Source organism: Mauremys mutica, chromosome 1 (genome assembly GCF_020497125.1).
Source record: "Mauremys mutica isolate MM-2020 ecotype Southern chromosome 1, ASM2049712v1, whole genome shotgun sequence".
In the NCBI taxonomy this organism is placed as follows: Eukaryota; Metazoa; Chordata; order Testudines; family Geoemydidae; genus Mauremys; species Mauremys mutica.
This window is the reverse complement of record NC_059072.1, coordinates 205936039-205963777: the sequence shown is the minus strand read 5'-3', so window position 1 is coordinate 205963777 and position 27739 is coordinate 205936039. Positions and strand designations below refer to the sequence as shown.

Genomic DNA, 27739 nt, shown 5'->3' with positions numbered 1-27739 from the left:
ATAACTCACATGATTGGAGTACTGTCATGGATGGATATAAACTGTTCAGGAAGGATAGGCAGGGCAGAAAAGGTGGGGGAGTTGCGTTGTATGTAAGAGAGCAGTATGACTGCTCAGAGCTCTAGTATGAAACTGCAGAAAAACCTGAGAGTCTCTGGATTAAATTTAGAAGTATGAACAACAAGGGTAATGTCGTGGTGGGAGACTGCTACAGACCACCAGACCAGGGGGATGAGGTGGACGAGGCTTTCTTCCAGCAACTAACAGAAGTTGCTAGATCACAGGCCCTGGTTCTCATGGGTGACTTTAATCACCCTGATATCTGCTGGGAGAGCAATACAGCAGTGCACAGACAATCCAGGAAGTTTCTGGAAAGTGTAGGGGACAATTTCCTGGTGCAAGTGCTGGAGGAACCAACTAGAGGAAAAGCTCTTCTTGACCTGCTGCTCACAAACAGGGAAGAAATAGTAGAGGAAGCAATAGTGGATGGGAACCTGGGAGGCAGTGACCATGAGATGGTCGAGTTCAGGATCCTGACACAAGGAAGAAAGGAGAGCAGTAGAACAGAGACCCTGGACTTCAGAAAAGCAGACTTCGACTCCCTCAGGGAACTGATGGGCAAGGTCCCCTGAGAGAATAACATGACAGGGAAAGGAGTCGAGGAAAGCTGGCTGTATTTTAAAGAATCCTTATTGAGGTTGCAGGAACAAACAATTCCGATGTGTAGGAAGAAAAGTAAATATGGCAGGCGACCAGCTTGGCTTAACAGTGAAATCCTTGCTCATCTTAAACACAAAAAAACAGCTTACAAGAAGTGGAAGATTGGACAAATAACCAGGGAGGAGTATAAAAGTATTGCTCAGGCATGCAAGAGTGAAATTAGGAAGGCCAAATCACACTTGGAGTTGCAGCTAGTCGGAGATGTTAGGAATAACAAGAAGGGTTTCTTCAGGTATGTTAGCAACAAGAAGAAAGTCAAGGAAAGTGTGGGCCCATTGCTGAATGAGGGAGGGAACCTAGTGACAGAGGATGTGGAGAAAGCTAGTGTACTCAATGCTTTTTTTGCCTCTGTCTTCACAGACAAGGTCAGCTCCCAGACAGCTGCACTCTGCAGCACGGTATGGGGAGGAGGTGACCAGCTCTCTGTGGAGAAAGAAGTAGTTCGGGACTATTTAGAAAAGCTGGACGAGCACAAGTCCATGGGGCCGGATGCACTGCATCCGAGGGTGCTAAAGGAGTTGGCCGATGAGATTGCAGAGCCATTGACCATTATCTTTGAAAAATCATGGCGATCGGGGGAGGTCCCGGATGACTGGAAAAAAGCTAATGTAGTGCCCATCTTTAAAAAAGGGAAGAAGGAAGATCCAGGGAAATACAGGCCAGTCAGTCTCACCTCAGTCCCTGGAAAAATCATGGAACAGGTCCTCAAGGAATCAATTCTGAATCACTTAAAGGAGGGGAAAGTGATCAGGAACAGTCAGCATGGATTCACCAAGGGCAAGTCATGCCTGACTAACCTAATTGCCTTCTATGATGAGATAACTGTCTCTGTGGATGAGGGGAAAGCAGTGGATGTGCTATTTCTGGACTTTGGCAAAGTTTTTGATACAGTCTCCCACAGTATTCTTGCCAGCAAGTTAAAGAAGTATGGGCAGGATGAATGGACAGTAAGGTGGATAGAAAACTGGCTAGGTGGTCGGGCTCAACGGGTAGTGATCAATGGTTCCATGTCTAGTTGGCAGCCGGTATCAAGTGGAGTGCCCCAAGGGTCGGTGCTGGGGCCGGTTTTGTTCAATATCTTCATTAACGATCTGGAGGATGGTGTGGACTGCACCCTTAGCAAGTTTGCAGATGACACTAAACTGGGAGGAGTGGTTGATACGCTGGAGGGTAGGGATAGGATACAGAGGGACCTAAACAAATTAGAGGATTGGGCCAAAAGAAATATGATGAGGTTCAACAAGGACAAGTGCAGAGTCCTGCACTTAGGACGGAAGAATCCCATGCACTGCTACAGACTAGGGACCGAATGGCTGGGCAGCAGTTCTGCAGAAAAGGACCTAGGGGTTATGGTGGACGAAAAGCTGAATATAAGTCAACAGTGTGCCCTTGTTGCCAAGAAGGCTAGTGGCATTTTGGGTTGTATAAGTAGGGGCATTTCCAGCAGATCGAGGGATGTGATCATTCCCCTCTATTCAGCACTGGTGAGGCCTCATTTGGAGTACTGTGTCCAGTTTTGGGCCCCACACTACAAGAAAGATGTGGATAAATTGGAGAGAGTCCAGCGGAGGGCAACAAAAATGATTAGGGGGCTGGAGCACATGACCTATGAGGAGAGGCTGAGGGAACTGGGCTTGTTTAGTCTGCAGAAGAGAAGAATGAGGGGGGATTTGATAGCTGCTTTCAACTACCTGAAAGGGGGGTTCCATAGAGGATGGATCTAGACTGTTCTCAGTGGTAGAAGATGACAGAACAAGGAGTAATGGTCTCAAGTTGCAGAGGGGGAGGTTTAGGTTGGACATTAGGAAAAACTTTTTCACTAGTAGGGTGGTGAAGCACTGGAATGGGTTACCTAGGGAGGTGGTGGAATCTCCTTCCTTAGAGGTTTTTAAGGTCAGGCTTGACAAAGCCCTGGCTGGGATGATTTAGTTGGGTTTGGTCCTGCTTTGAGCAGGGGGTTGGACTAGATGACCTCCTGAGGTCCCTTCCAACCCTGAGATTCTATGATTCTATCTATTTGTCACATTTCTATCTTTCACGGGCCCAGTTCTCCAGCATCCGTCTGGCCCCTTTTTCGGATCACCACCTCGTCACTGTGACGGCCTCTCTCTGTGCGGAGAGGCCGGGGCCGGCCTATTGGCATTTTAACAAAAAAAAACAACAAAAAAACCTTGGGTGCCTTACAATGCCTTGCTGAAGTAGCTCACACCTGGGCTGCTCACAGTCACAAACAGCCTCCCAGCATGCAAGCCACACCCAGAGTGTCTGTGTGTAACTGCAGCCTGCCAGCCACACTTTGGTTACAGTCTGGCTCTCACCAGCCTTGGTTATACTACAGGATGACTCCAACGCCCCCACACTCCCAGATTTCTGCCCCCAAAATGTATATCATTTATTGCTAACCCTCTCCTGAACAGTACAAAATATCTGAAGTCCATTATTCCTTAAAGGGAATATGCCATTTTATTATCTCAAATAATTATCAAACACTTCAATTTAAACACACTGGCTTAGCTAAAACAATCAAATAAGCTTATTAACAGCCAAAGTCAGCACTCAGAACAACCTGCTCAGAAAATTGGCTGGTTCAACCTGGGGGCAAGCACCCAGATGCTTAGAACATCAGACTTTGCCCTCTGCTACTCAACAGCAGAGTAATGTGCTCCTGTCTGGTGTCGCTCATCTCCATGGGCGGTAGGTAAAACTTCCTCTGGGGGATGTGAGCTCCTTGTTCTGCCTCTTCCGCCCACAGCCCCATCCACACTCCACCCCTGCTCTGCCCCAGGCCCCGCCCCACCCACCGCTGATTCATCACGCACCTCTTCACCCACCTACCAAGATTCCCCTCCGGTCACCTCCTTCCCCACCTGCCTGCCGCTACCCTAGTCACCCCCACCTTGCCAGACCCTTTCCCTGCCCACCATGAGACCCCCACCCCCACCTGCTGTGCAGCTGGCTCTCTGCTCACCTCCTCACCCTGCTGCTGCCCTCCCACCCTCGTGACACCCTCTCCCTTTTCACCTTAAAGCACTAATAAGATTCCCCAAGGGAACTGAACAGGCAACAGGCATAGCACAATTGCCAGACTGATTCTCCTCTGCGTGGCAGGGAGTTTGGTGTATGCTGTATAGAGAGAGATGAGAGCCCAATCTCTCCTTTTGAAAAAGTGCTTGTCATTGACAGCCTGCTTTAAAGCAGTAGTTTAATCACCTTTCTTTCAGCGAATCCCCTGCCAGACTCATTTACTTAAACTGGGTTTGAATAAAACGACTAGATCAAGAAATAAACTCACTGGCTAGGTCAGCTGCTCCTGGAGCCAGGTTAGCAGCTACTTCTTCTGGGTACAGAGAATAACTGAAGGGTCGGCATTTGGAAACGGTTTTTAACTCCAATAACACATTTTCCTATGATATAAAAGCCAGCTGAATGTGGCCAAAGGCTTCCTGGGCATTGGCAAATGCCTGTTAAATGGGTTTATTACCACTTTAATGTCTCTTTAACAGTTTCAATGATCTCTGCTACTAGGTATCTGGAAGGCTTTTTCACTATGTATAGTTACTCAGGGATCCCCTCCGCTTGCCTCCTCACTCCCCCCCCCCGCCCCGTCTGCCGCTGACTCCCTGCTCGCATTCTCTCTCTCACACCCACCCCATGCGGAGGGTGGGGTGAGGAGAGACGCAGCTGGCAGCTGCGGGGACCTCTGAGGGAGAAAGGGAATGGGGTGAAGGAGAGGAGAGGAGGAAAACTCACCCCAGGCGGCAGCAGCAGCAAGCCGTGGGAGCACTGGGGAAGGGTCAGAGCAGGTAGGGGAAGAGGTGGGGGGCACCATGGCCCAGGTGTCAGGCAGCAGGTATGGCTGTGCTAGAGGAGGCAACGCCTCCCCTTGCCTATTATACTCATCGCCCATGCTCATCTCACATGAGGCTGGTCGATGTTCAGCTTAACAAAGCGATGTGTATTTTTACGGGGACTTTACAGGCTACTCTGTTGCCCTGGCTACCGATACTTAGTAAGATAGCACTGTTCCATATTCGCCATGAGAAAACCTGTCATGCTGCTGGCCAAGATCCGTGAGAACAGCAACCTGCCTTTGTACGCAGACCTCTTCAACCACCTGCCAACTCGCCTGTCTTCTAGACTCCCTTTATGGTCATTTATGCTACCACAGACATGACGGTGGAATCTTCTTGGCACAATGAATGGTCAGCGACGACAGTCATTAATCACTCTCTCGTCACTGACCCAACCATCTGCTCACCAGGTTTTGATCTATCAAGGCACCTGTGGTCATCTCTGAACCGCTTTCAAACAGGGCAGGGGAGCTGTGCAACCAATCTCTTTAAATGGGGTTTTTCTAATGATCTGAGATGCAGCTGCAGTCAACTTCAGACTATGTTGCATATCCTTGATGAGTGCCTACTGACTTATTTTGATGGCAGGCTACCAGCTCTCCACCTGGCTGATGACGACACTATCAAATGGCTGGGCACATTGTAGTTAATATATCAGGGTATGCACAAAGAGAGGGATTTTAAATGAGTACAAGTAATGAGGGAGAAAAGTCAGAAATGATTACAAGAAAAATGAAGATAAGATGTTTACTAATACCTAATTGGACAAACTATATCACATTCAAGAAATCTACATGCTTTCAGAAGTCTTACTGAACAAGCCATATAGGTCAGGACCCCTCTCCCAGAGTCCAACAAATGCTTCCTTTGTCGCTTTGGGCCAGCGAATGCAATAGGCAGGGAGAGTGGGAAGTGGAAGACGTGGGATGTTTGTCCCTCCTTTTTATAGTTTCTGTCCCTCTCTTGAAAAACATTTCCTACTGGGCACTAGGAGACAGAGTCTATATGGAAGGATGTTCCCTGCTGGCTTTTTCTCACCTTTGTTTCCCTTCCTGCTCCACGACTCTGTTCGCTGCATAAATGCAAATTAAGCAGAGCACACATTCCAGTATGCATAACAATCTAACCCTCAATTGCCCATTTCTAGTAATGGCCTACAACATGCATTACCCCTTATACTTAACAATCTATCCCAAACTGTATTTAGCTTAGACACTGTGATTTCCTTCCCCAGATCTGAAGAAGAGCTCTGTGTCGCTTGAAAGCTTGTACCTTCTACCAACAGAAGTTGGTCCAATAAAAGATTTTAAAAGTGTATTAATATGATGTTTTAAAAAAAGTGAATGGTACAGAGTTTAAGTGTAGAAGTTTCTGGTTATCAGGGAATAACGTACAAATTATCAATGGGTGTGAAGTTCAGTTTAAGATCGGGTGGTATAAGGAATACATAAACTGCAATATCCTTTATTGGGGATAAAAGGTTAATGGGTCAAAGTACAGACATTGAGATATGAGGGTATGTTGTTCATATAATGACTATGTTCAGGTGTGGAGTATAATGAGTGGTTAAGATGATGAGGATGGATTGACCCTCATTTGGTAAGATTTAACGTTCAGTGAGTTTATGGTTCCAGTTCATATGGTCCAATGGAAAAAGTCTCTCGGTCCCTTTCTTGTAGTCGATGCACGATGTCGCTCTGGCTCATGCCTCCTGGTACTGTTGGCGGCCGGTGTAGATGTCCCTGGACCACGGATGGTGTCTGAGACCATGAGGCGCCATACGAGCTGTGTGTAGCATAGACCGATCTCGCAGGTCCGCAGGACATGCTTGTTGCAGGGGTCCCAGACACCCAGGGCTCCGACGATCATGGCGTCCATCTGCATATTACCTCACCTACCAGATCTCTTTTTTTCCTTTGTTCCATGCAATACTCTATTTGGCTTAGAAAAAAAATCTATTGAAAACAGGCAAAACAAAGATATAATAGAAAAATAAAAGTCACAAACAGCAATTGCTCAGTAGGCTACCATGAAAATGGTATGACATCAACAACATCTCACATTTATGAGTATGTATTGTGATAGCACCAGCTACAGACCCCAGTCAGGACAAGGGCCTTATTGTAATGGAATTATACAGTCACATAGTAAAGAGATAGTGCCTGCCCCAAGGTATTTATAATCTAAAGCCCCAATCGCACAAAGATTTACATGTTTAACTAAGCACAAGTCATCCTATAAAGCCCCAATCCTATATACACTTAACCACATGAATAACTTTTAAGATCTTGAGTAGTTCCACACTGACTTCAACAAGTCTACACATAAGTAAAATTAAACATTAATGTTACTTAGCATAGCAATGGCTTTCTAGATGGGGCAACACGGCTGACCGAGGCCTAAACCAAGTAGCCCAGGATACTGCTGTTCCTTTTGGAAAACCGGATTCTTACAATCACCCAGTTACCATAGGAACACTGCGTCCACCCTTTCTAGATGAGCGCGGCCATCGCTGGCAGGATCAAAGAGGAGTGATTACATTTAACGCAAGTTGCACACCGCCTTTTTTGTGTCACATACAATGTCACAGCTGATAACTTACAAATCCCACGTACCATTTACAAATCTTACCCCATGCAAATGCAGTCAGTCTATGAAGGGAGGCCACACGGGTGGCACCTGTGGCCCTGTCTACACTAGGGACATCTGGGCCGTGTGGGGGGAGGGAGGGGTGGGCAATGGGCCAGGAAAGGCCCCACCCGGCCTGTGGGTGAGGGGTTTGTATCACACATCGCCCAGCAGAGGACGAGGGGCCTGGGGGCTGGGTCACAGCAGCAGGAGGGGGGCTCGGGGAAATGGGGGGGAGCAGGTTACTGGCACGTGGTGGGGGGGGGAGCCGAGGCGACCCCGCCCCTGGCTTGTTCATTTCATGGGGGGTGGGGCTGGCCTCCTCCATGTGCCCCCTCCCTCTGGCGCGTGGAAGGGGGCGGGACCGACTCCCGGCGGCTCCTAGCCCCGCCCCTAGCTGATCCCAGAGGGCCGGGGGTGGTTGATCGAGGGCGCGCGCTCAGTCAGGGCGGGGGGGATGGAGCGAGGAGCGCCGAGTCCATCCGTTGGTGGCGGCTGCGCGTTCCCCTCCCCCCGACCGCTGAGGCGAAGGGGCGGCACCGCAGGGGACTCGGTCACTCGCAGGGAGTCTCGGCCCCGCCCCCCGGGCTGCTATGAGGAGGAGCCGCCTCCGCCCCGATCGGCTGCAGTAGCCCCTCCCCCCTTGCTAGGCACGTGAGTTATCCGGGCCCGCTGGCGGGAGCCTCGATCCCGCTGCGGCGCGCGGGCTCCGGCCGCTGTAAGGCGCTTTCCCGCCTCCGACGTGTGCGTCCGCGCGCGTGGCTCGGCCAGCGCGTGTCTGTGTCGCCCCCCCCGGCTCTGAGCCCCCCCCTCCGTGTCCGTGGGGCTAATGGTGGGGGAGGCGCCTCTGAATGTCAACACCCCCCTTCCTCCGTCCGTGAGTCCCTAGGCGGGTGAGGGGGGGAGCAGTGACGGCAAAGGGACGTGTTTGGACCGTTGAAATTCAAATACACCGAGCCGTTCCCTCCGGAAATAGCGGCCCCGGTCCCGCGGTCCCTTCCAGAGAGTAGCCCCCGCTCTGCCCGGCCGTGCCGCAAGTGGCTCTTGTTCCCGGGGGAAGTCCCCCCCCGCCCCGGGGGCAGCGTGCTGGCGGGCCCCTTTGGGTGCAGCAAGGGCTCCATCAAAACAAAGAATAACGGTCACTTGGGATTTTTTGTTAATTATTCCAAATTTGGGTAACTTATTAATTCAGTGTTTGAAAATGAAAGACTCCGTGGGCAGAGTGCGGGGGGTGGGGGGGCGGTCAGGACACGTGTGGGACCATCCCTGCCTTCTGCGCTACAGGTCAGGGAGTCAGTGACACCCAGCAGCACAATCAGGTGTCACTGCTGAGATGACACTGTTACAATTTGTTAGAGGCGCCTTTCACAGTATAACATTTTCAGCTATGTCAGCGGTTTTGGAAAAGCTTAGTTAGCATCTGTTCCTTTTGCTAGCACTTTCTCTAGTCAAAGTACAGAAATACTGTCAGCAAATGCACTGAGTACCTATTTAATTTCATGATGTTGAAATAGAGAAACTGATTTAGGGCCCATTTCCTCACACGTCTGCCTAAGGCCTAGTCTTCACACAGATTTTGTATTGGTATTCTGTTGATTAGGGATGAAGGTTTTTTACCAATATGTAGTTATACCACTACAAATCCCTAGTATGTTTATGCTGCTATACAGGTGCTTATATCAATATAGCTTACAGTCCCCTTCCTATATGGGAATAAACTATACTAGTATAAACAGATTTATATCAGTACGGTGCCTGCACTGTGTGTGTACCGCTTAAACTATATCAGTATTGTTAAAGAGGTACAACTTTTGTGTGTAGACAAGGCCTGTGCACATGTGAGATTAGGCCATAGAGTCTGAAAGATATTATCCACCCAGTTATAAAAAGGTACACATCATAATTTGGGAGGTAAATTATATGATGGTTGTTTTCATAAGAGAAATTTCTGTAAATCTAATAACAGATAAAACTACTCTGTACTTTTAAGTAATGGCACCTGGAAACAAATTCAAGAACTCTGAACTGATATTACTGTGTGAATGGGAAGAATGCCTTTTTGTAGGAAAATGTATGGAGGAATTTTGTGATCACGTTGCAGAACACTTGAAAGAGTATCGACAACATCCTCTGGAAAGAACAGGTAATATATCTGTCTCATTCACCATACAAATAATATTGCAGTTTTGAAGATTTTTGTACTTTGTGGCCCTGATCTTGCACTGGCACTTTGCTGGTAGAATGAAGTCAATAGGACTCGTATGTGTGCGCTGGTGACTACACACCAGAGTCACTTGCAGGACTGGGGCCTATTTTTGTTTTTTTATTTGCATCTGATTTTGCTGGTTTTCTCTTTTTCTAAAGCTATAGTAGTAAAATAGAAATAATACTAATGTAGCTGAAGTCATGAATCAGAAGTTTAAACTCAATTTCTTCTTGAATTAGGGCTAAAGTGTGGTTTTTTGTTTTTTTTTAAATTGGTAGTCTCAAAAAAGAATTTTTGGATTTCTGGAACTTATGTGTTACTTAAGATTTCTAACTTTAATGTGGAGGTTGGAGAAATCAACTTAGAGGAAACTTGCCCTTTTTTGTATCTGTTTTTTGTGAATAAATAAACAGTATTTACTTGCTCCTGTTATGTATCTTGCATCTTTCTTCTATTGGTATTACTGTTACTTACAAGACAAACTCAGAAGTTGTATCCCACAGAAAATTATAAGCAGTCTTTGTAGACTGTAATAGCAATAGTGTAGTACAGTGGTTCCCATACTTGTCTCGCCGCTTGTGCAGGGAAAGCTCCTGGTGGGCCGGGCTGGTTTGTGTACCTGCTGCATCCGCAGGTTTGGCCGATCGCGGCTCCCAGTGGCCGTGGTTTGTTGCTCCAGGCCAATGGGAGCTGCTGGAAGCGGCGCAGGCCGAGAGATGTACAGGCCGCTGCTTCCAGCAGCTCCTATTGGCCTGGAGCAGTGAACCGCGGCCAATGGGAGCCGCGATCAGCTGAACCTGCAGACGCGGCAGGTAAACAAACCGGCTCACCCCACCAGGGGCTTTTCCTGCACAAGCGGTGGAACAAGTTTGGGAACCACTGGTGTAGTAGATATTTTTAATATTGCTGTTGTAGCTCTTATGAATCCTGACCTTTATTCTTAACACTATTTTCACATATTTAATTGCTGGTGTAAATACTAGACTGAGTTTAATTAAAAGTACAGTAAATGGAAAGTAAAATTGAACCAACAACAATATGCACTCAATGCCTCCTCTATCCAGAGTGACAGTATTTTAGCTCATACATAAGTAAAAAGCTAATTTTTACAACATTCTGTATTGGTCCTCTGAAACCACTGGGCTTGTCCTGGGTTGCTTTGGTGCTCCAGAATGAATAATTCTATGATGTTACAGCTGCGTATAACCTACTGGAGTACTGGGCATGGGAGACTCAAGTAATTCCTGTGTTAACTTTTGTTTTGTTGCCTTATTATGTGGGCCCTATCCTGCAGTTGAATCAATGTGGGCAGATCCTTGCACTCACATGGAGTCCCTTTCAAATTTAGAGCCTCTGCCAACTCACTGGATTAAAACAAGGTAGAACAAAGTGATGACAGTGTGAAAGCCTGCAAACTAAAAATGCCAAACAATCAGTTTCTGTATCAGATATTCTTAAGTGTCCTTTTGAATTCAAGATTTGCACTGTCAAAAATCAAATATTGTGCAACACTCAAATATCCAAACCAAAATTATCAGAAACTCTTTTATCTGAAATAGATATATCCTCTTCTTTCTATGACTTGGGATTTCCTTTGTGTTTCCATACTTAATCATTGTGCCCATTACATTTGGATAATCCAGTTTGTACTCTATAACTAACTACTCAGTGGGTTCAGGAAAGATTATTGAATAATTAAAAGTTTGGTTGGCTGTTATACAGGCTGGAGTGCAAATTGATTGTAAAATTTGAAAACATAATCAAGATTTTTGGAGCAAGGACTGTCATTTGCTAAAAGTCCAGTGCCTAAGAATCAGGCCTCAAGTCTTTACTATTATCATTTATATTGTGGTAATGTGTGATAAGTTATATGCAGTGTTCTTGTAGCCATGTTGTTCCCAGGATGTTACAGAGACAAGGATATTACTTCGCCCAACTTGTCTTTTTAATAGTAATCAATAACACTGTAGAACCATTCAATAGTCCTTACTCAGACATTCTAAGCCCAGTGCTCTCTTTCTGGGGAAAATTCCACTAGAATTATCTGAGTTTTGAGAAAGTGAAAAAATCTTGTTCATTGCTGAGGCTTAAAATCTTTAGATGCTTAATTATCTGAACGTAGCCGTTATCCATCACTCTACTAGTTTTACCGATGGTTCAGTAGATCATCACCTAAAATGTAAGTAATAGTTATTTTCTGGTACCTTCTTGAAGATTGTCTCACGCAGTTCCTAACTTAATACAACATTCCATTAAACATTATTTCTTTTTTTTTTTGTGTTTAGAGCAGTACCATTGTTGGTGGAGAAATTGTGAATTTTTGGCTACAGGTCCCAGGGAGCTGGTAACCCATGTAAATTTTCATAGTTACCACACCAAGTTGAAATTCTTAGGCTCTCAGTTAAGGGCATCCCACCAAGATTGGCCAGCATGTTCTCAGAACAGCCATAACCAGAATCAGATACCAAGGATTTCAGAGATGTATGTTTGCCAATGGGAGAATTGTGATGTAAGTGAAATGAATTTTGTTTCCTTTCTTGTCTCTTAACTCTACCTTAACCTTCCCCAGCTCCAGCACCTGGAAGAAAGAGGTTTCACTACTGAATTTTTTTATTATTTATTACTGAGTAGTGTTCCATTCCATCTTCATAAGTAGAAATGGTAATGATTGTGATAGTGTTTGCCAAAGTCTATATTGTATATAAACACCATTTATTTTAGCATCTGCAACCAATTTACTTTAAATCCTAGTATTCTTCCTTTTGTTAGAACTAAAATGATTTTTTCCCCACTGCACTGCTTTTTCTGTGTTTTAGAAATATATCATACAAAATTGCAAAGTAAGCAGAAATATTCTAAGCCAATGAATATGCCATCAACCTAGTTAAGAGACCCACTGTATTTACTTTGACCATTTTCTGGAACAAAAATTAGACAAGAATATCTGATATTTTCTCAGATATTTGCAGCCTTTTAATGATTCTGGAACTAGATGGCTCAGAGGATGTGTTAATGAGTCTTTCATCTTTAGGTCACTAATTAAAATGTGACATAGCCTGGGAGCAACTGAAAAATGTCAGCTTCTGACAGTTCTTTGGTGGAATATGTAAAATTAATTAGTGGTCTCCATCCAATTCCTAGTGGACAGTGTCTGTATCAAGAGTTGTTTGCAGTGTTGTACCCATGTTGGCTGTTGAAGAGAGCTCTCTGTAAGCTTGAAAACTTGTCTGTTTCATCAGCAGAAGTTAGTCCAATAAAAGATATCACCTCCTCACTTTGTCTTTCTGTATCAAGAGAATGATTACATTTTACGCCAATTAATATCCTCTTTGCCAGCGTTTGCATAGTTGGTAATAACTGAATGGGCCCTGCTAGGAGTGGGACCATATTAGTAGGACAGCGTGGGGAAGCATGTTGTCTGTCATCTTTGGCCCCCTAAACTCAGTTCCTGTCAGTGGGCATTATCTTTGCATCCATTGGGTTGAAGCCCTGCAACTGTGGAAGAGGACTCCTTAGGCATGCCCTTTAGATTGAGAACACTGAACAAGGTAGGCTTCAGAGAACCTTCCTTCACTACTACCTCTTTTTAAAGGCTGTTGCCCTTGTCCAGGTTGGTTTTCATGAAATTTACAAACATCAATCTTTGGCTCAAATAGTTTAATAACAAATAAGTCAATGAAGAATATAGAGAGAATCAGATTAAAACAAAAGACTTGGCATGCAGAACACAGAAACGCTATGAAACTCACTCTGCAAATCTCATCTAGATAGGTTCACTTCAAGTTTAATTCTACAGAATTAAAAATAAGCAGATGCTTACATTTCTAGAAGAGCTCTCTCTCCCCTTCCCGCCCCCCACTCTTTTGCCCTTTCAAAGTCACATGGTTTCAGGAGTCTCAAGTATGTCCCCCCCATCAGCTTTCAGTTGTTTCTTGTTTGTGACCATTTTTCATTTTAAAGGTGTGCCAGTTCTGGTTGTGGGTACAAACAATGATCCTGATTCTTCAGTGAAGTCCATGAGATGTACTCTCATTGACTTCACTGTTGCTCTGCCGAGGCACAGAGGTCTGCCTACATGGAGCTCATTGCTGAATTTAAGTCAGTGTAGTGTTTGAACAAATGTACTATCTTGAGGGAGTGGAATAGTTTCCATTCTCTGTATAATGGCTATTGTCTCATGTTTCTATTAACATTCCCCCTATCTATCACTGGAGGTATTTCCCAATTTCTTCTGTCAAAATATAGTATTTCACAAGCCCTTTGATCTTAGTCTGCCTAAAGGGTGACTGGATCCTGGTCTGTGTGTCCTCTGAGATGTTAACCTAGAAGAAAGCTCATTTGTTCCATTTCTACATCAAATAAGAATTATTGGCAGATTAGTTTTAATCTGTCACAATCTGTACCTGTATAAATAGCAGATTTTAGTCACCAGGGCCTGGATTTACAAAGGTACTTAGGTGCCTGACCCCCAGATTTAGGTGCCTGTATAGCATTTTTAGGTGCCACTGTGATTCACAAAACCCCTGCTTCGCTGCTGCCTAACCCTGTAGGTATCTAAAGTCACTCAGCATCTAAATTTTTGCAGTAAAAGTTACTTAGGCACCTATGTTTCTGCCCCTGGACAAGCACATTGCTGCCTCATTGTAGGTGTTCATGTATTCCAAGGCCAGAAGGGATCATTGTGACCATCTAGTCTGAAAATTATTGGTACAAGTCCTTAATGACAATTGAAATCACAAACCCTGGTTTATAAGGCCAGTGTTCTGATCCATGTGCTAGAGGGCCTTTATGGTATGGATGCCTATCTGCCATCTAAGCCTCCATGTGAGTCATGACTCAGGAAGATAGGCGTCCTTCTGACTAAATTGCATGTGGTGCTCAATCCAGTAAGTGTGTTTCATAGGCCACCTAACACAACACCAATAATGGGGGATTGGCAGGTAATGAAAGAACCTTTATCTTTATCCCAGTGGTTAGGACACTCACCCAGAGTACTGGAGACCAGCAGTTTAAGTCCCCACTGAACTGTAATGATTCTCACTCTTTCTCTGGCCAAATTAATATTCAGTTATTTAAAGTGGAACAGCTTCAAAAGGAAAGAATGAGGGAGATCCACATGAGAATAGTCTAGTGATTAGACCATGCACCTGAGAGGTGGTAGACCCTTTGTTCAAATACCTTTTCACTGGGCAGAGGCAAGACTTGAACTGGGGCTCCCACTCGCCCACCCACCATGTTTCTGTGCAAAGTTGGTGGCCTCAGAGCATGTCTACCAAATCAGGTCCCACGTGTGACTTAGGCAGAGGAATGCTTATCTTCTCCCAGTTGTGGATCATAAGCAGAAATAGATACCTCCCTGCAGCACGGAATTAGACACTTATCTCCATGACAAGGGCGAGGCTTAGATCCCCTCTCATTGGCATCTCCCACTGACTAACTTAAGCAGTTCTGCGCCTAGTGTGCTGAGTTTTGTGGGTGGCCTTAGGCACCTATCTCTCCCCATTCATTGTATAGGAAGCCGTAGGTGCTTAACTCAGGGTTTGTGGATCACAGTGTTCTTGTGGTTTTCTAGGCACCTAAGTCCCTTTGTGGATCTGGGCTCAGTGTACGAAATACAGAACCTTTCACAAACATTCATTTCTCTTTAAAGTTAAAAACCAAAACAGATATAATTAATTACTGTATCATAAGATAATTAGCTGTATAGCTTGACCTGCAGGTTCCATTTCCATTGAGCCCCATAACTTATGGAGGTTACTTTTCCCACGGTGATTGTTATTTTTAAAATATAAAGGTTAAAAAAAAAAGTCCTTGTGTATGTACTTACTAGAACTGATCTTGCATGTTGATAGGCCTTTAATTTTAAGAAATACCAATAAAACTCAGAGATCTCACATTTTTTCAGGCCAGGAATCAAGAGCCGCCCTGGTTGTGCATGTCAGGAAACTCTTTATCTTTTGTGGAACATGTATTTAAAAAAACCTTTAACATTTATGGGAGTTGTTCTGATGGGGTAGTAACTTCATTTTCAGTTAGCATATAATCAGTTTTTATGGGTAATTGGGGTTTTTTTGTATGGTTTTCTTCACTTAAGATGAAATATGCCCTTTAATTTTATTTCTTTCTATATGTAGCACTTTGCTAAATATTTCTATACATGTTCCTTCAAGCTTAAACTGCTGTTATGAATTGTATTAATTAAAACAGTGTTTCCCAACCTGGTAGGCAGGCTAGACTAGCCCAGAAAGGTGGGGTAAGATGCAAAACAAAAGAGGAGAGAGAGGGGGCAGGGAAAGCTGCTAACCATTTCCACTCCCATAGCAATGGATAAAGTCCTCCTTGAAAATCACCCATTTTGCCTCCCAGCTTCTGTGGTGGCTCCTAATGTATCAAACTGCAGATGGACTCAATGGTACAAACCATCTGGCTCAGGCAGCAGCCCTTAAGTTTCTCTCTCTCTCTCCTCCACTGCAGCAACACTTTAGATTTAAGTTACTGAAATGATGTGCCACCTATGCCCACTCTGAGCAACCTGCACTAGTAGGTTTCTGGTGAGCGGGAGAGTGTAGGGGGGAAGCAAAAAAAAACAAGGGAAAAGAAAGAATCTAGGGAAAAAGGAGAGAGAGAAAAACAATTTTTAAAAATGAGAATAGGTAAAGAAATACGGAGAGTCAGTGACAACTATACCAGGGCATGGTATGATGGGATGGTGAGGGCTCCTATTTGCTAACCCATTAGAAGAGTGGGCTTCCAACAAAAGAAAAGTCGGGAGCCACTGGACTAAAATAGACTTGACTTTATCTTTAAGCTACTACAGCAGAGATCAGCAACCTTTGGCACGCAGCCCATCAGGGAAATCCACTGGCAGGTCGGGACGTTTTATTTACCTGCAGCGTCTGCAGGTTCGGCCGATCGCAGCTCCCACTGGTCGCAGTTTGTTGTTCCAGGCCAATGGGGGCTGCGGGAAGCAGCGTGGGCTGAGGGATGTGCTGGCTACCGCTTCCCACAGCCCCCATTGGCTTGGAACAGTGACCCACAGCCAGTGGGAGCTGTGATGGGCCGAACCTGCGGATGCTGCAGGTAAACAAACCGTCCTGGCCTGCCAGCGGATTTCCCTGACGGCCGTGTGCCAAAAGTTGTCAATCCAGTGCAAATATCTGTAATAAAAATAATATAAAGTGAGCACTGTACACTTTGTATTGTGTGTTGTAACTGACATCAGTACCGGTATATTTGAAAATGTAGAAAAATGTCCAAAAATAATTAATAAATTTCAGTTGGTATTCTATTGTTTTAAAGTGCGATTAATCATGATTAATTTTTTTAATTGCAATTAATTTTTTGAGTTAATCGCATGAGTTAACTGCAATTAATCGACAGCCCTATTCAAAATTTCTTCAATAGATGAGGCATCATTTACTCTGTGTAAATTCTCTAGAAATCACTTCTCTCAATGTGTTTTGTTTTTGTCATTTGATTTCCTGCCAATACTATCTATCATCTTCATGGTTCCATTTTGTCCTCAGGTTACCTACAACAACCCAGAATGGTTTTATCGGCATGTTGCCATGCATGCATACTCAACTGAGAAAGAAAACATTTCAAATAACAAGAAAGTTATTTGTTGTTGTCACTGGAAAGGTAGCTCACATTCTATATTTAATTTACAAAATATGGAATATTGCCCTAGTAATTTCACTGCCACAATAAAATTTACTGGGTGTCTCATGAAGCACAGGAATATGTTAGATATCTTCATACAGCCTTTTTCCAGCAATCTTAAATAAAGTACTTTACCTACATTGTAAGCTCCTGATTAGTTTAAATGGATTGCACTAGCAATGCCAAATCACTTAATTAAAAGCCTAGTATGCCAGAGTCCAATCCTTCAAGGTTCTGAGCACCCTCAATTCCCTTTTGACCTCAGTGGGAATTGAAAACTTTCAGCACCCATAGGCTTGGGGTCCTACACTGAAGGCATGTTTTTGAGCTTAGAGTAACAATGTTGCTGCCCTAAAACTTTTTCACACTTTGTAAGAATTCAAAAACAGTAATTTAATGGGCGTTCTGCACATAACTTCAATGGGAATTTTGCCTAAACCAGTAGTCCCCAAACTGTAGGGCATGCTCCAATGGGGCGGGGGGGCATGGAGGAATGTTTAAGGGGATGCATGGTGGGGCCCAGGCCAGCTCCAACAGGGGGCATGGAGGGAGTGCCATCCAGCCCGCTCTGCCCCCAGCCTAGCTCCAGCCCCAGCTCTGTTCTGCCCCCACTCCAGCTCCAACCACAGCTCCACTCTGCCCTCGTTCTCCCTCTGCCCTGCCTCCAGGCCAGTTCCGCCCCCATCCTCATTTCTGTCCTCATCTCTGCCATCGGCTCAAGCTCCTCTCCTGAGGAAACCTTGGCTGAGGAGTAATGGAGCGGGGGGCGCAGACAGGAAAAGTTTGGGCAACACTGGTCTAAGCCAAAGCCCACTGAAGTCACTGGGAATCAGTCCACTGATTTTTAGTAGGCTTTTGAACAGGCCCTGTGCAGCATTTGCAGAACTGAACTCTTTGTAGTATTTGCAGTAGTAATGTTCTGACTTTTCCTAAAAACATTTTAGTTGTGCTCCTCTAAAAACTTATTGGTGGACTATATATAATACAATCTTTCCTGTTTGTACTCAAGAGAAAATAAAGTGCTCATATCCAACTGTTCTGTAATCTTATATAGGATGTGTTTTTAGATTGTTCAGGAACATTTAAAGGAAAGCATAAGCTATGGGATCACTTAAGAACCCACACTCAAGAAAGAGTGGTGGCCTGTCCCTCTTGTGGAGCGATGTTCTCCAATAATACCAAGTTTTTTGATCATGCCAAGCGACAGGTTTCAGAGGATCGTAAGTGGATTTGCTCTATTTCTGTTTACATTTATTTAGGGGTTTACTTTTGGGCTGGTTTATAACAGTACATATATAACACCTATTATTATTTTTCAGAAGTGTCAATTAAATGCAAAATTGATTTTAGGAAGGAAATTATCTTCCTGAATCATGGAAGTACTTTTGGCTTTGCAATGATTGCTTCATATAAATGATGAATTGGGGTAATGGGGGAAAGAGAGAGCACTCAGATGCATATTTAAATATAGTGGCTATCCACCTGACAGTTGTGTCATTCCATTGTAAAAATAGAGATTGCTTCTGACTCCATGCCCATGGCTTCTCAGGGTAACTGCATTCCACTGGAACAGTGAAACTGATGACCAGTAGGAGAAGCTGTTTAATGCCAGAGACAGAGCTCTTACAGGAGTTGGACTTAAATTATGGAATTCACTTCTGAAAGTGATCTGAATGATCATGGAACTAAGCCAGGGGCGGCTCTAAACATTTTGCCGCCCCAAGCACGGCGGCATGCCGCGGGGGGCTCTCTGCTGGTCGCTGGTCCCGCGGCTCCGGTGGAGGTCCACCGAAGCCGCCTGCCGCCCTCCCAGCGACCGGCAGAGCGCCCCCCGTGGCATGCCGCGCCCCAAGCATGCGCTTGGCGTGCTGGGGCCTGGAGCCGCCCCTGAACTAAGCACTTTCAGAGCTAAATGCAACACTCTCTTGAGCTTAGATTTTACTCAATATGTTCTTCACTGCAGCACATTCTCTTACCACCCCCCACCACCGCCCTTCAGCAAACTATAAACTAAGAAGGATATTTTTCCTACAGGCCAGGAAGGAGGAGAGAGATTTTTGTTTTTTTAAATACTTGGAAAATGCTCAGGTACTATGGATGTTACGGTGATGAGATCTATATAAGTACTCAACCCATAAAGCTCCAAATCTTGGCAGGTTTCAAACTGTTAATATTTGTTAACAGATTGTTGTCTTGTTAGGAGTAAAATTAATATATTGCTAATTAAAATTCTGCAATTACCCTAAACCAGATTTTTTTCTGAAAAACATCTAGAATACAAAATAATACTGAAATTGTCCCACTGCTGTGACAGTTTAGTGATCAAATTGACAACTCTAATCTATGTGTTTTAAAAATAGATCAATAAATATCAATTGCATCACTGATCAGTTCCCATTAAATTTCAGAACAAGTATTTGTTTGTCAGAATTGTGACAAACACTTTGCCAATGAGAGGTTACTACGAGACCATATGAGAGGACATGGTGAGTCAGAGTTTTTTTTAAATAAATGTTCTACTAAACTGTAACACAACCATAGTTAGATGATAATATTATTAAGATACCTTTTCATATGTCAGCTGAGAGAAGCAGTATACAGACTCAAGGCAATTATGATACAATTGTGGGGAAACAGACGTCTTACTATCAGATAGTCAGTCCATATGAGATGGCTTTCTCCTCTTCGCATGCCCACTTGTTTAGGACTTTCTCCTCTTTGTGTCCTCACTTGACTACAAAGTTTGAATATTACAATTCCCTCTTAGGGTTTGTGTTCATGGGGAGGTTATTCTAGAGTAAGATAGAGTATAAATTTAAAGTGCTAAAGCTATTCTGGAATAAAAGTGACTATCTGTAATTTAGTTTAATTAACTTTCCAAGTGTATTAAGCTCAATAAGAAAAGGGCACTCTTGCTCCGGGATAAGAGTGTCCATATGTGGATCTACCTAGCAGTAGCTAATGAGGAATAGCTTATTTTTCAGTTGCTGTGCTGGTCACTTTCCCCATCCAGACAAGCTGTTAGCATGAGCACATTGTGCCAACCACACATATTTTATATTGGCTGCCCATAAAGCATCAGATTATAAAATGACACACTTCTTTCAACTCCCCACCAAAGTGTAGATCCTGCCTACGTTCAGAATTTCCGGTTGCATGCACTCTCACAACGTCCACCTTTTACAAATTCCCACCATTGTGCCATAAGCAATTAGGCCTTTGTTTTACTAGTCCCTAGAGAGTGAAACAAACTCCCCTTCCCCTCTGAAATTTGTCTCTCTCTCTCCATCAATGTTTTGAAAATACCTCAAAATGCTTTTTCATGTGCATGTTTATTGGAATGCCCACTGTTTGGCCCATATTTATTACCCCTCTGTTCTCTTTCTTCCCCCTTTTTTTTCCTTATGCATTGTATACCCAAATTAGCGTTAGTTGTTCATTTTAGTGTGAATGGGTTTTTCTAAATGTTTTTATCATAGTGCACTGCAGACTGAGTGTCTTGGCAAAGGAGTGACATAGAAATAAAAGTATTATTATTTCTCCAGTTACCCATGTTACATGTCCATTTTGTGATATGGTATGTACAAGTATCTCCTCTCTGAAAGCGCACATCAGATTCCGACACTGTGATGAACGCCCTTTCCACTGTGATCTCTGTGGAAGTAGGTAAGAAGATTTGGAACTCTTAGCTAATCAACAGAAGTTTGGAAATAATTCAGTGTTCAATGAATGAAAGAGGTAACAAAGGTAAGAAAAATGTTCAACCCTTAAAATAGCAACCCTTTGCTTAAAAAATAAATAGAGGGATGCATTAGTCTGTTGGAACACATAAAGGCACTTCTTGAACTTACGGTGGAAGTAGGATTGATACTTGGTTTCTAGTGCCAAAAGATGTCTTCCAAGTAAGACTATGCATACTGTAAGAAAAGGCCATCAATGATCAGTGTAGGTCATATTTAGCAATTATTTCCCCCCTCAATTGATCAGCTGCAAGGGTTACTGGATATTTCTGTGAGAGTCAGATGCTTCTCTTCTGAATTGTCCTCCTGCCGCTGGATCATTTTACCCATTTCCTCTCCGCTACCTCTATTTTTCCACTCCCCGCTTGATTCTCTTAACTTCCTGATGGCTCTCACAACTTTCTTTACTTTTTCCAGTTCGGTCAAAGGGAACACTGACTGCGGCATTACTGATGGAGCAAGACGTAATGATATAGGACACTTACATACGTAGGCAGGGGCCGAATTAAATAGGGCCTTGAAAGGGAGGATAAGAAGTTTAAACCTGATGCAGGGATGGATTCCAGGAGAGGTCAGATAAATGGATAACACTTTCATGTGCATGTTTTAGATAGACTGGAGGGAGTAATATGAATATTTGAGGGACTAGAGCGGAGGAAGTTGCTCTTATTATGACAACATTTGATCAGTGCATGGACAAGAGTTTTAGAGAACAGAGAGGCATGGATGGATCATTGAAAAGTTATTGTGGGAAAAGTGGCAAGATTTGGACATAGCCTAGATGCCTAGGAAGAAAGTAGAATCAGAGATTACCCCCAAACCATAATAATGAGAATGTTGGAAGTATATTCCCCTTTCACAGATTGTGAAATGGACGTAGAGAGGATAAGTGATTTGTACAAGGTCCCCATTGCTCATCATTGTCAGAACCAGGAATAGAACTCAAGAATTTGTGACTCCCACTCCTGTGCTTCAATCACTAGATCAGGGTTTCTCAACTTGTGGGTTGGAACCCAACACTGGGTACCTAGAATGTTTCCAAGTGTCACATGGCAGCTCCTGTCCCATGAGGCTGGCTGGGCTCGCCTCCTTGCTCCAGGCACTGCAACTTTTGGGGTCCCAGCACCACTCAGGTTTGGCCCAGCTGCCATGTCAGGAGTCTGGATAGACCAAATTTGAGTGAGTGGCACTGCAACTCCATGAGCCAGATCACAACTCCACTCAGACAAATTTGTTCCAATCAGGGGGGTAGGGCCAAACTTGAGTAATGCTGCAATCCCTGAGGTTGCAAAGCCTGGAGCTGAGCCAAGCCCAGCAAGCCCCACAGCACAGGAGCTGCCACTGTGAGGTGAGTGCCAGGCAGGACCCAACTCTCCCCTCCCCCAGGTGAGGGGCAGGATTCAACCAAAACCATCCCAGGGCCTCCACCCTCAGAGTATTTACTGGGTTGCAACAGGCCATAAACATTTAAAAAGGAGTCCTGATCCCAAAAAAGTTGAGAACCACTGTACTAGACCACACCCTCTCTGCTATTATTGCTGTTATTTAAACAGTAAAAGTAATTTGTTTCACCTATATGCTCCTCAGTTTTAAGAATGCTTATGATCTCCATAAACATGTTGAAACACACAACGATTCAAATGCCTACAGCTGTGATGTAGAAGGATGTGTTTTTACTTCACGGACTTCACAGATCTTGAGGCAGCATTACAAGAGAGCACATGTGGTGGGTATTAAAAAAGTAGACGGAAGTATCTTTTAATAGACAATAGGGGCTGATTTTCAAAATGCATGTGTATGTCAAAACACCTGACTTGTGCTTGCATCTAGGCTATTTGGGTACATAAAATAACTCTACACAGTTGCATGTTCCCAATCTTGAAAACTGGGCCAATATCATGTTTTTCTTTCCTGTAAATCAACAAGCCATTCCTAGCCTGAGAAGCAAAATATTTGAGGAATATACTTCTGTGTCAATTTACTGCACTCTGTCCCTAGAACTAGTACAGCACACAAAAACACAACTAGAACCGGTACATATTTATTATGTGGTTTTTAAACTTGTCTGAGTTATAATCAGGGCCAGGCAAACGGGGCCCATGCCCAGGGCGCTGTACCCAGGGGGTTGCCACGAGGAGCTCGGGCTTCCCCTGGCTGCCTGTGGCTGGACTCCTCTCTTCTCCGGCCCCTCCCCCGCGCTGGGCCAGCAGGCTTCTCCCTGCCCCCCTGCCCCCTCCCACACTCTCTCCTTAGCCAGGTGGCTGAGGACCCCGGCTCTGCCCTGGCCCCCAGGAGTCCAGAGCAGCGTGGCCAACAGCTCGCTGCCCAGAGCGGAGCCAAGTCCCTCCCTGCCTGTGGCCCTGCACCATTCGGTCTCTGACGGGGCCAGCCAGGCCGGGGCCAGGAGGAGCGAAACTTCCATGGGGGGTGGTGGAGGATGGGGGAGCTGGGCTGAGCTGGGACTTAAAGTGACAGTGTCTCTCAAACTCCCTAGCACACACAGGTAGGGTGACCAAATGTCCTGATTTTATAGGGACAGTCCCGATTTTTGGGTCTCTTTCTTATATAGGCTCCTATTACCCCTCACCCCGTCCTGATTTTTCACATTTGCTGTCTGGTCACCCTACACAAAGGCTCTCACACCCACATGCATTCTGTCTCTCACAATCCCCCAACACACAGTCACACACACACTGTCTCTCTCACACACAGACTGGCTCTCACACCCACATACTCTCTGCCTTTCACAGTCCCCCAACACAGGTTGTCACACACACAGTCTCACACTCCCCAACACACACACTGTCACACAGTCCCCCAATACACAGTCACACACACACACTGGCACTCTCTCTGTCTCTCGCTCTCTCTCTCTCACACACACACACACACACGCGCGCGCTCTGACACGTGCTCACACACACTTGTATTACTGTTGTTATTACTGCTTGGTACTTCCTGTCAAAATGCTTGTGGTGAGCCAGCAGTGGCTAGGGGCTGCAGGAGGGGTGTGGGCTCCAGCAAGTTGCAGTCTCCATGTGACAGTGCGAAGCCTGCCTTGAGCCGCAGGCCAGGCGCCACAAGCCACTGCAGCAGCACAGAAGTAAGTGTGGCAATACACCAAATACCATGCCACCTGCGCTTTTGCTGACAGTGGCTTAGGAATTTGCTAGTTGCAGCAGTTACTCATTGTGACGTTATCTGATTAAAACATGACCATGCAGATCATTGTTGCAGCCACTGTTATATATTTGCAACAAATCTTGTACAAAATGTGGCATGTAAGATGTCTATTAAAAGGTTTGCATGGTGTCAAGTATCAGAGGGGTAGCCGTGTTAGTCTGGTTCTGTAGAAGCAGCAAGGAATCCTGTGGCACCTTATAGACTAACAGAAGTTTTGCAGCATGAGCTTTCGTGAGTGAATACCCACTTCTTCGGATGCAAGCAGAAGAAGTACCCACTTCTTCTGCTTGCATCCGAAGAAGTGGGTATTCACCCACGAAAGCTCATGCTGCAAAACTTCTGTTAGTCTATAAGGTGCCACAGGATTCTTTGCTGCTATTAAAAGGTTATGATTTGTTGAATATGTTTATGCTCTCTGTATGCATGTATCATTTTTGTACTTGAAGTTATAAGTATTGGCTCTATACCTGTATTTCAAATGTTTGCTCCTGGGTAACGCCCACAAGGTAGTTAGCAGCACCTCTTGAAGGGGCTAGTCAAAGTAAGTGGCTCATCAAGGGACACTTAACTCACAATGGACCATGGGAGACGCCCATCTACATTGAATGGACTTTCCTGTGGACATTCTATATGAGGTATAGGTAATGGCCAGGGGGAGCCCAGGGAGCCTGTAGGAGCCACGGGTGATGAGGGGAGAGGGAAGGGGGCGCCAAAATACAAATTTGCCCAGGGCACCATTTTCACTAAAGCTGGCTCTGGTTATAATGGCTGATGTATTGCAATCCAGTACTATCCAGCTGATGTTTGTTTAAGCTGCAGTTGTTTGAGGGGAAGCCATAGACCCTGCTATCAAGACTGAGGTATCTGCAGTATAATTTTAGATCAGAGAATTGCAATATTCAGTGGAGGTTATCTGTCAAAAATGTGTACTTAGAAAATAATGTAAGTATTACAGGAGTATAACATATAGTTAATATTAATTTTTTCTTACTTTAATTTTACTTTGTATTTATCATCAACCTCAATTACTGATTTCCCCACCCTCTTTTCCTCCAGAATAATGGCAATCTAAAATATAAATGTCACATCTGTCAGAAATGTTATTCCTGGTGTTACACATTGACTCTGCATCTTCGCAAGGTGCACAAACTCAGCTGTCATTCTCGCTTCAGGTATGTTATCAATTCTTACCCAAAGCAAAAAATGAAATCATCTTTTTTCCTGGGGGGCGGCAGTCTTGTATAAGGGATACAGATATTTGGTTGATTACCATATAATGCTCAATTTAGAGAATGAGGAGCTCTTCTAATAAAATATATTATGAATAGATATCTCTTCTATGCAGAAAGAACAGGAGTACTTGTGGCACCTTAAAGACTAACAAATTTATTTTAGCATGAGCTTTCGTGAGCTGCAGCTCACTTCTTTGGATGCATAGAATGGAACACACAGACGGGGTATAAATATCCCCTGTCTGTGTGTTCCATTCTATGCATCCGAAGAAGTGAGCTGCAGCTCACGAAAGCTCATGCTAAAATAAATTTGTTAGTCTTTAAGGTGCCACAAGTACTCCTGTTCTTTTTGCGGATACAGACTAACACGGCTGCTACTCTGAAACCTGTCTTCTATGCAGGTTCATGTTTAGAGTCGCACAAAGTAGTTAGTGCCATTATGTTTGTTTCTTTGCATAAATTTTGTTTCCTTTAACTACCATTTCATACATTGCAATTTATTATTTGGGTTTTAAATGCTAGCTGTTTGGATTTAGTATGCATTTTTGTAATTTTGTATTTGTATAGATGTATATAAAACTACAGTCATTTTTATTTTCATTACTTTAATTTTACTTTCTTAGATACAAAGAAGATGATGATGGGTACTTGAGGCTGAATGTAGCAGTTTATAATGCTGTCATGGGTTTAGATCAGGGTCTTGAGAACAAGATGGCACCAAAGAAGTCTTCAGTAGTTCAAAACAGTACTGGAAAAGACAGCTATGCCTCTTGCGAAAGAAGCCATTCATCAGTGGAACTACATACCACAAGATGTCAGAGATGGTCACAGACTATTGCAGAAAAGGTTATGGTAGAATCAGACACCTCCATAATGGAGCCAGTGTATTTTGAACTTCAAACTACACCACAGTCATTTGAAAACTCTGCTGTTCCCTCTGAACTTGATCAAGCAATGACACTGAATACAAAGGAAAAATTAATAGAAATTGCAATAGGCTTGGGAATTCAGGTTGCTGTTTAAGAAAAATGCATTTTTTTGGATTTTACCTTGGGATCTATTTAGTACTCCTGGAAGAGTTCATTATTTTAACTAAATATGAAATTTACAAAGAGTCTGCATTGTTTTCACTTGTTAAATTTTGTATGTAACGTGTATATATTTGTTGAATATGCTAAATATACTAAATTATTTTATCTGAATAAATGATATACACCAAAAAGGTTTTGCTATATGTTCAATATGTGATACTTAGATAACTGACTATTCCAACAAGAAGGTATTGGATTTCATTAATCTGTGTGCTGTTGTTGTCTGTCTATACAAAAGAAACAAAACTATCCCTCAAAGGCAAAATTCTGAGCCAGTATACTAGACAAAGGGTTTGATCTGGTAGATTGTGCATTGCTATTTTTTGATTAGATAAACATTTTTCATAATGCATCTGGTCTACAATATTTCTAAGAAGTGTCTTTGCCTTTAGTTAGTGATGTTAAGTATATTTCAAGTATATACTAGAGTAATTTTAAGTGTCTTTCAAGTAGTTTACTTTGGCTTTAAGATATGATGTGTTTTGTAAATTAATATAATTTTAAAATCTTTTTCATTGTTTAAAGGTGATTACAATTCAAGAATTGTTTGCATTCATAGAATAGTGAAAAAGATGTTCAGAGAACTGACCTTGGTTTCAGATAGCACTCATTATAGTTGAGAGATTACGAAGTATTTCATAATAATCATTTGGGCACTAGAACTGGTGACTGTAGTTTTCAGAAATAATTCTATGCAGCCATGGTTATTAGAACCTGTTAAATAAAAAATGTTGGACGTGACTCCAGTATTATTTAGTTTTTTCATTCACTTGTAAAGGGTGCCAATAATGAGACAGCTACTGCCATGCAATAAAATACCTTTTATTTAAACCTAAAAAAGAATAAGCTCTTCAAATAAAATGTACAGGGATATACAGTTTCAGAAAAACGGGGACAGGGTCATACCCATTACAACTTAGAACAAACCTAGTATCCATCAAATCACCCAACCTACAGAACGATCAGTTCTTGACCAATAAGAAGAGTGGAGAAACAAGAGTAGCAGATATAAAAGCAAGGGGAGGGAGCCCAGACAGCCAAAAATAGGCCAGCTGAAGTAAATGAAAATTTGATGTATACCCTAAAGGCAGCTAAGGAGGGGTTCTGGCAGACTTTTTCTGGGAGGGAATTCCACAATAAAGAACCCTCCTTTGAGAAAAATGTGTGTCCATTCCAGTCCTAATTGAATTAGCCACCAAGTTCAGACCTGCCCCTTATCACCTAATTGTTTCAGAAATTGTTATAGGATCTTTTACTTCTAATTAGATGCCTACCAGAGATGGAATCTTTGAGGTATTTTAATTAAACAAAAGCCACAGAAGTTTTATTTTTTTGATCAAAATAATGCACTTTTTGACCAAGTTCCAATCTATACATCTGAACCACCACCACTGCAGCACAGATATCTACCACTTGAGCTACAGTG

The 27739-nt window shown here is 43.7% G+C and overlaps 1 protein-coding gene across 8 annotated transcripts; it reads left to right on the top strand.

Annotated features, from left to right (window-relative positions):
* The first annotated feature begins 7670 nt into the window (after nt 1-7670).
* On the top strand, nt 7671-27044 carry LOC123362662 (histone H4 transcription factor-like). 8 transcript variants are annotated; one of them, XM_045003426.1, is made up of 10 exons: nt 7673-7849; nt 9190-9342; nt 11691-11914; nt 16932-17046; nt 18135-18287; nt 19476-19553; nt 20613-20733; nt 22395-22533; nt 25047-25162; nt 25846-27044. In XM_045003426.1, the coding sequence occupies exons 2-10, from the start codon at nt 9192-9194 to the stop codon at nt 26243-26245; spliced, it is 1497 nt and encodes a 498-aa protein (XP_044859361.1). In that variant the 5' UTR covers nt 7673-7849; nt 9190-9191; the 3' UTR covers nt 26246-27044. The 8 variants fall into 8 exon arrangements, with proteins under 8 accessions (XP_044860087.1, XP_044859361.1, XP_044860893.1 ...); XM_045004958.1 differs by having other exon boundaries at nt 9166-9342; XM_045008684.1 differs by having other exon boundaries at nt 7673-7853.
* The last annotated feature ends 695 nt before the right edge of the window (nt 27045-27739 follow it).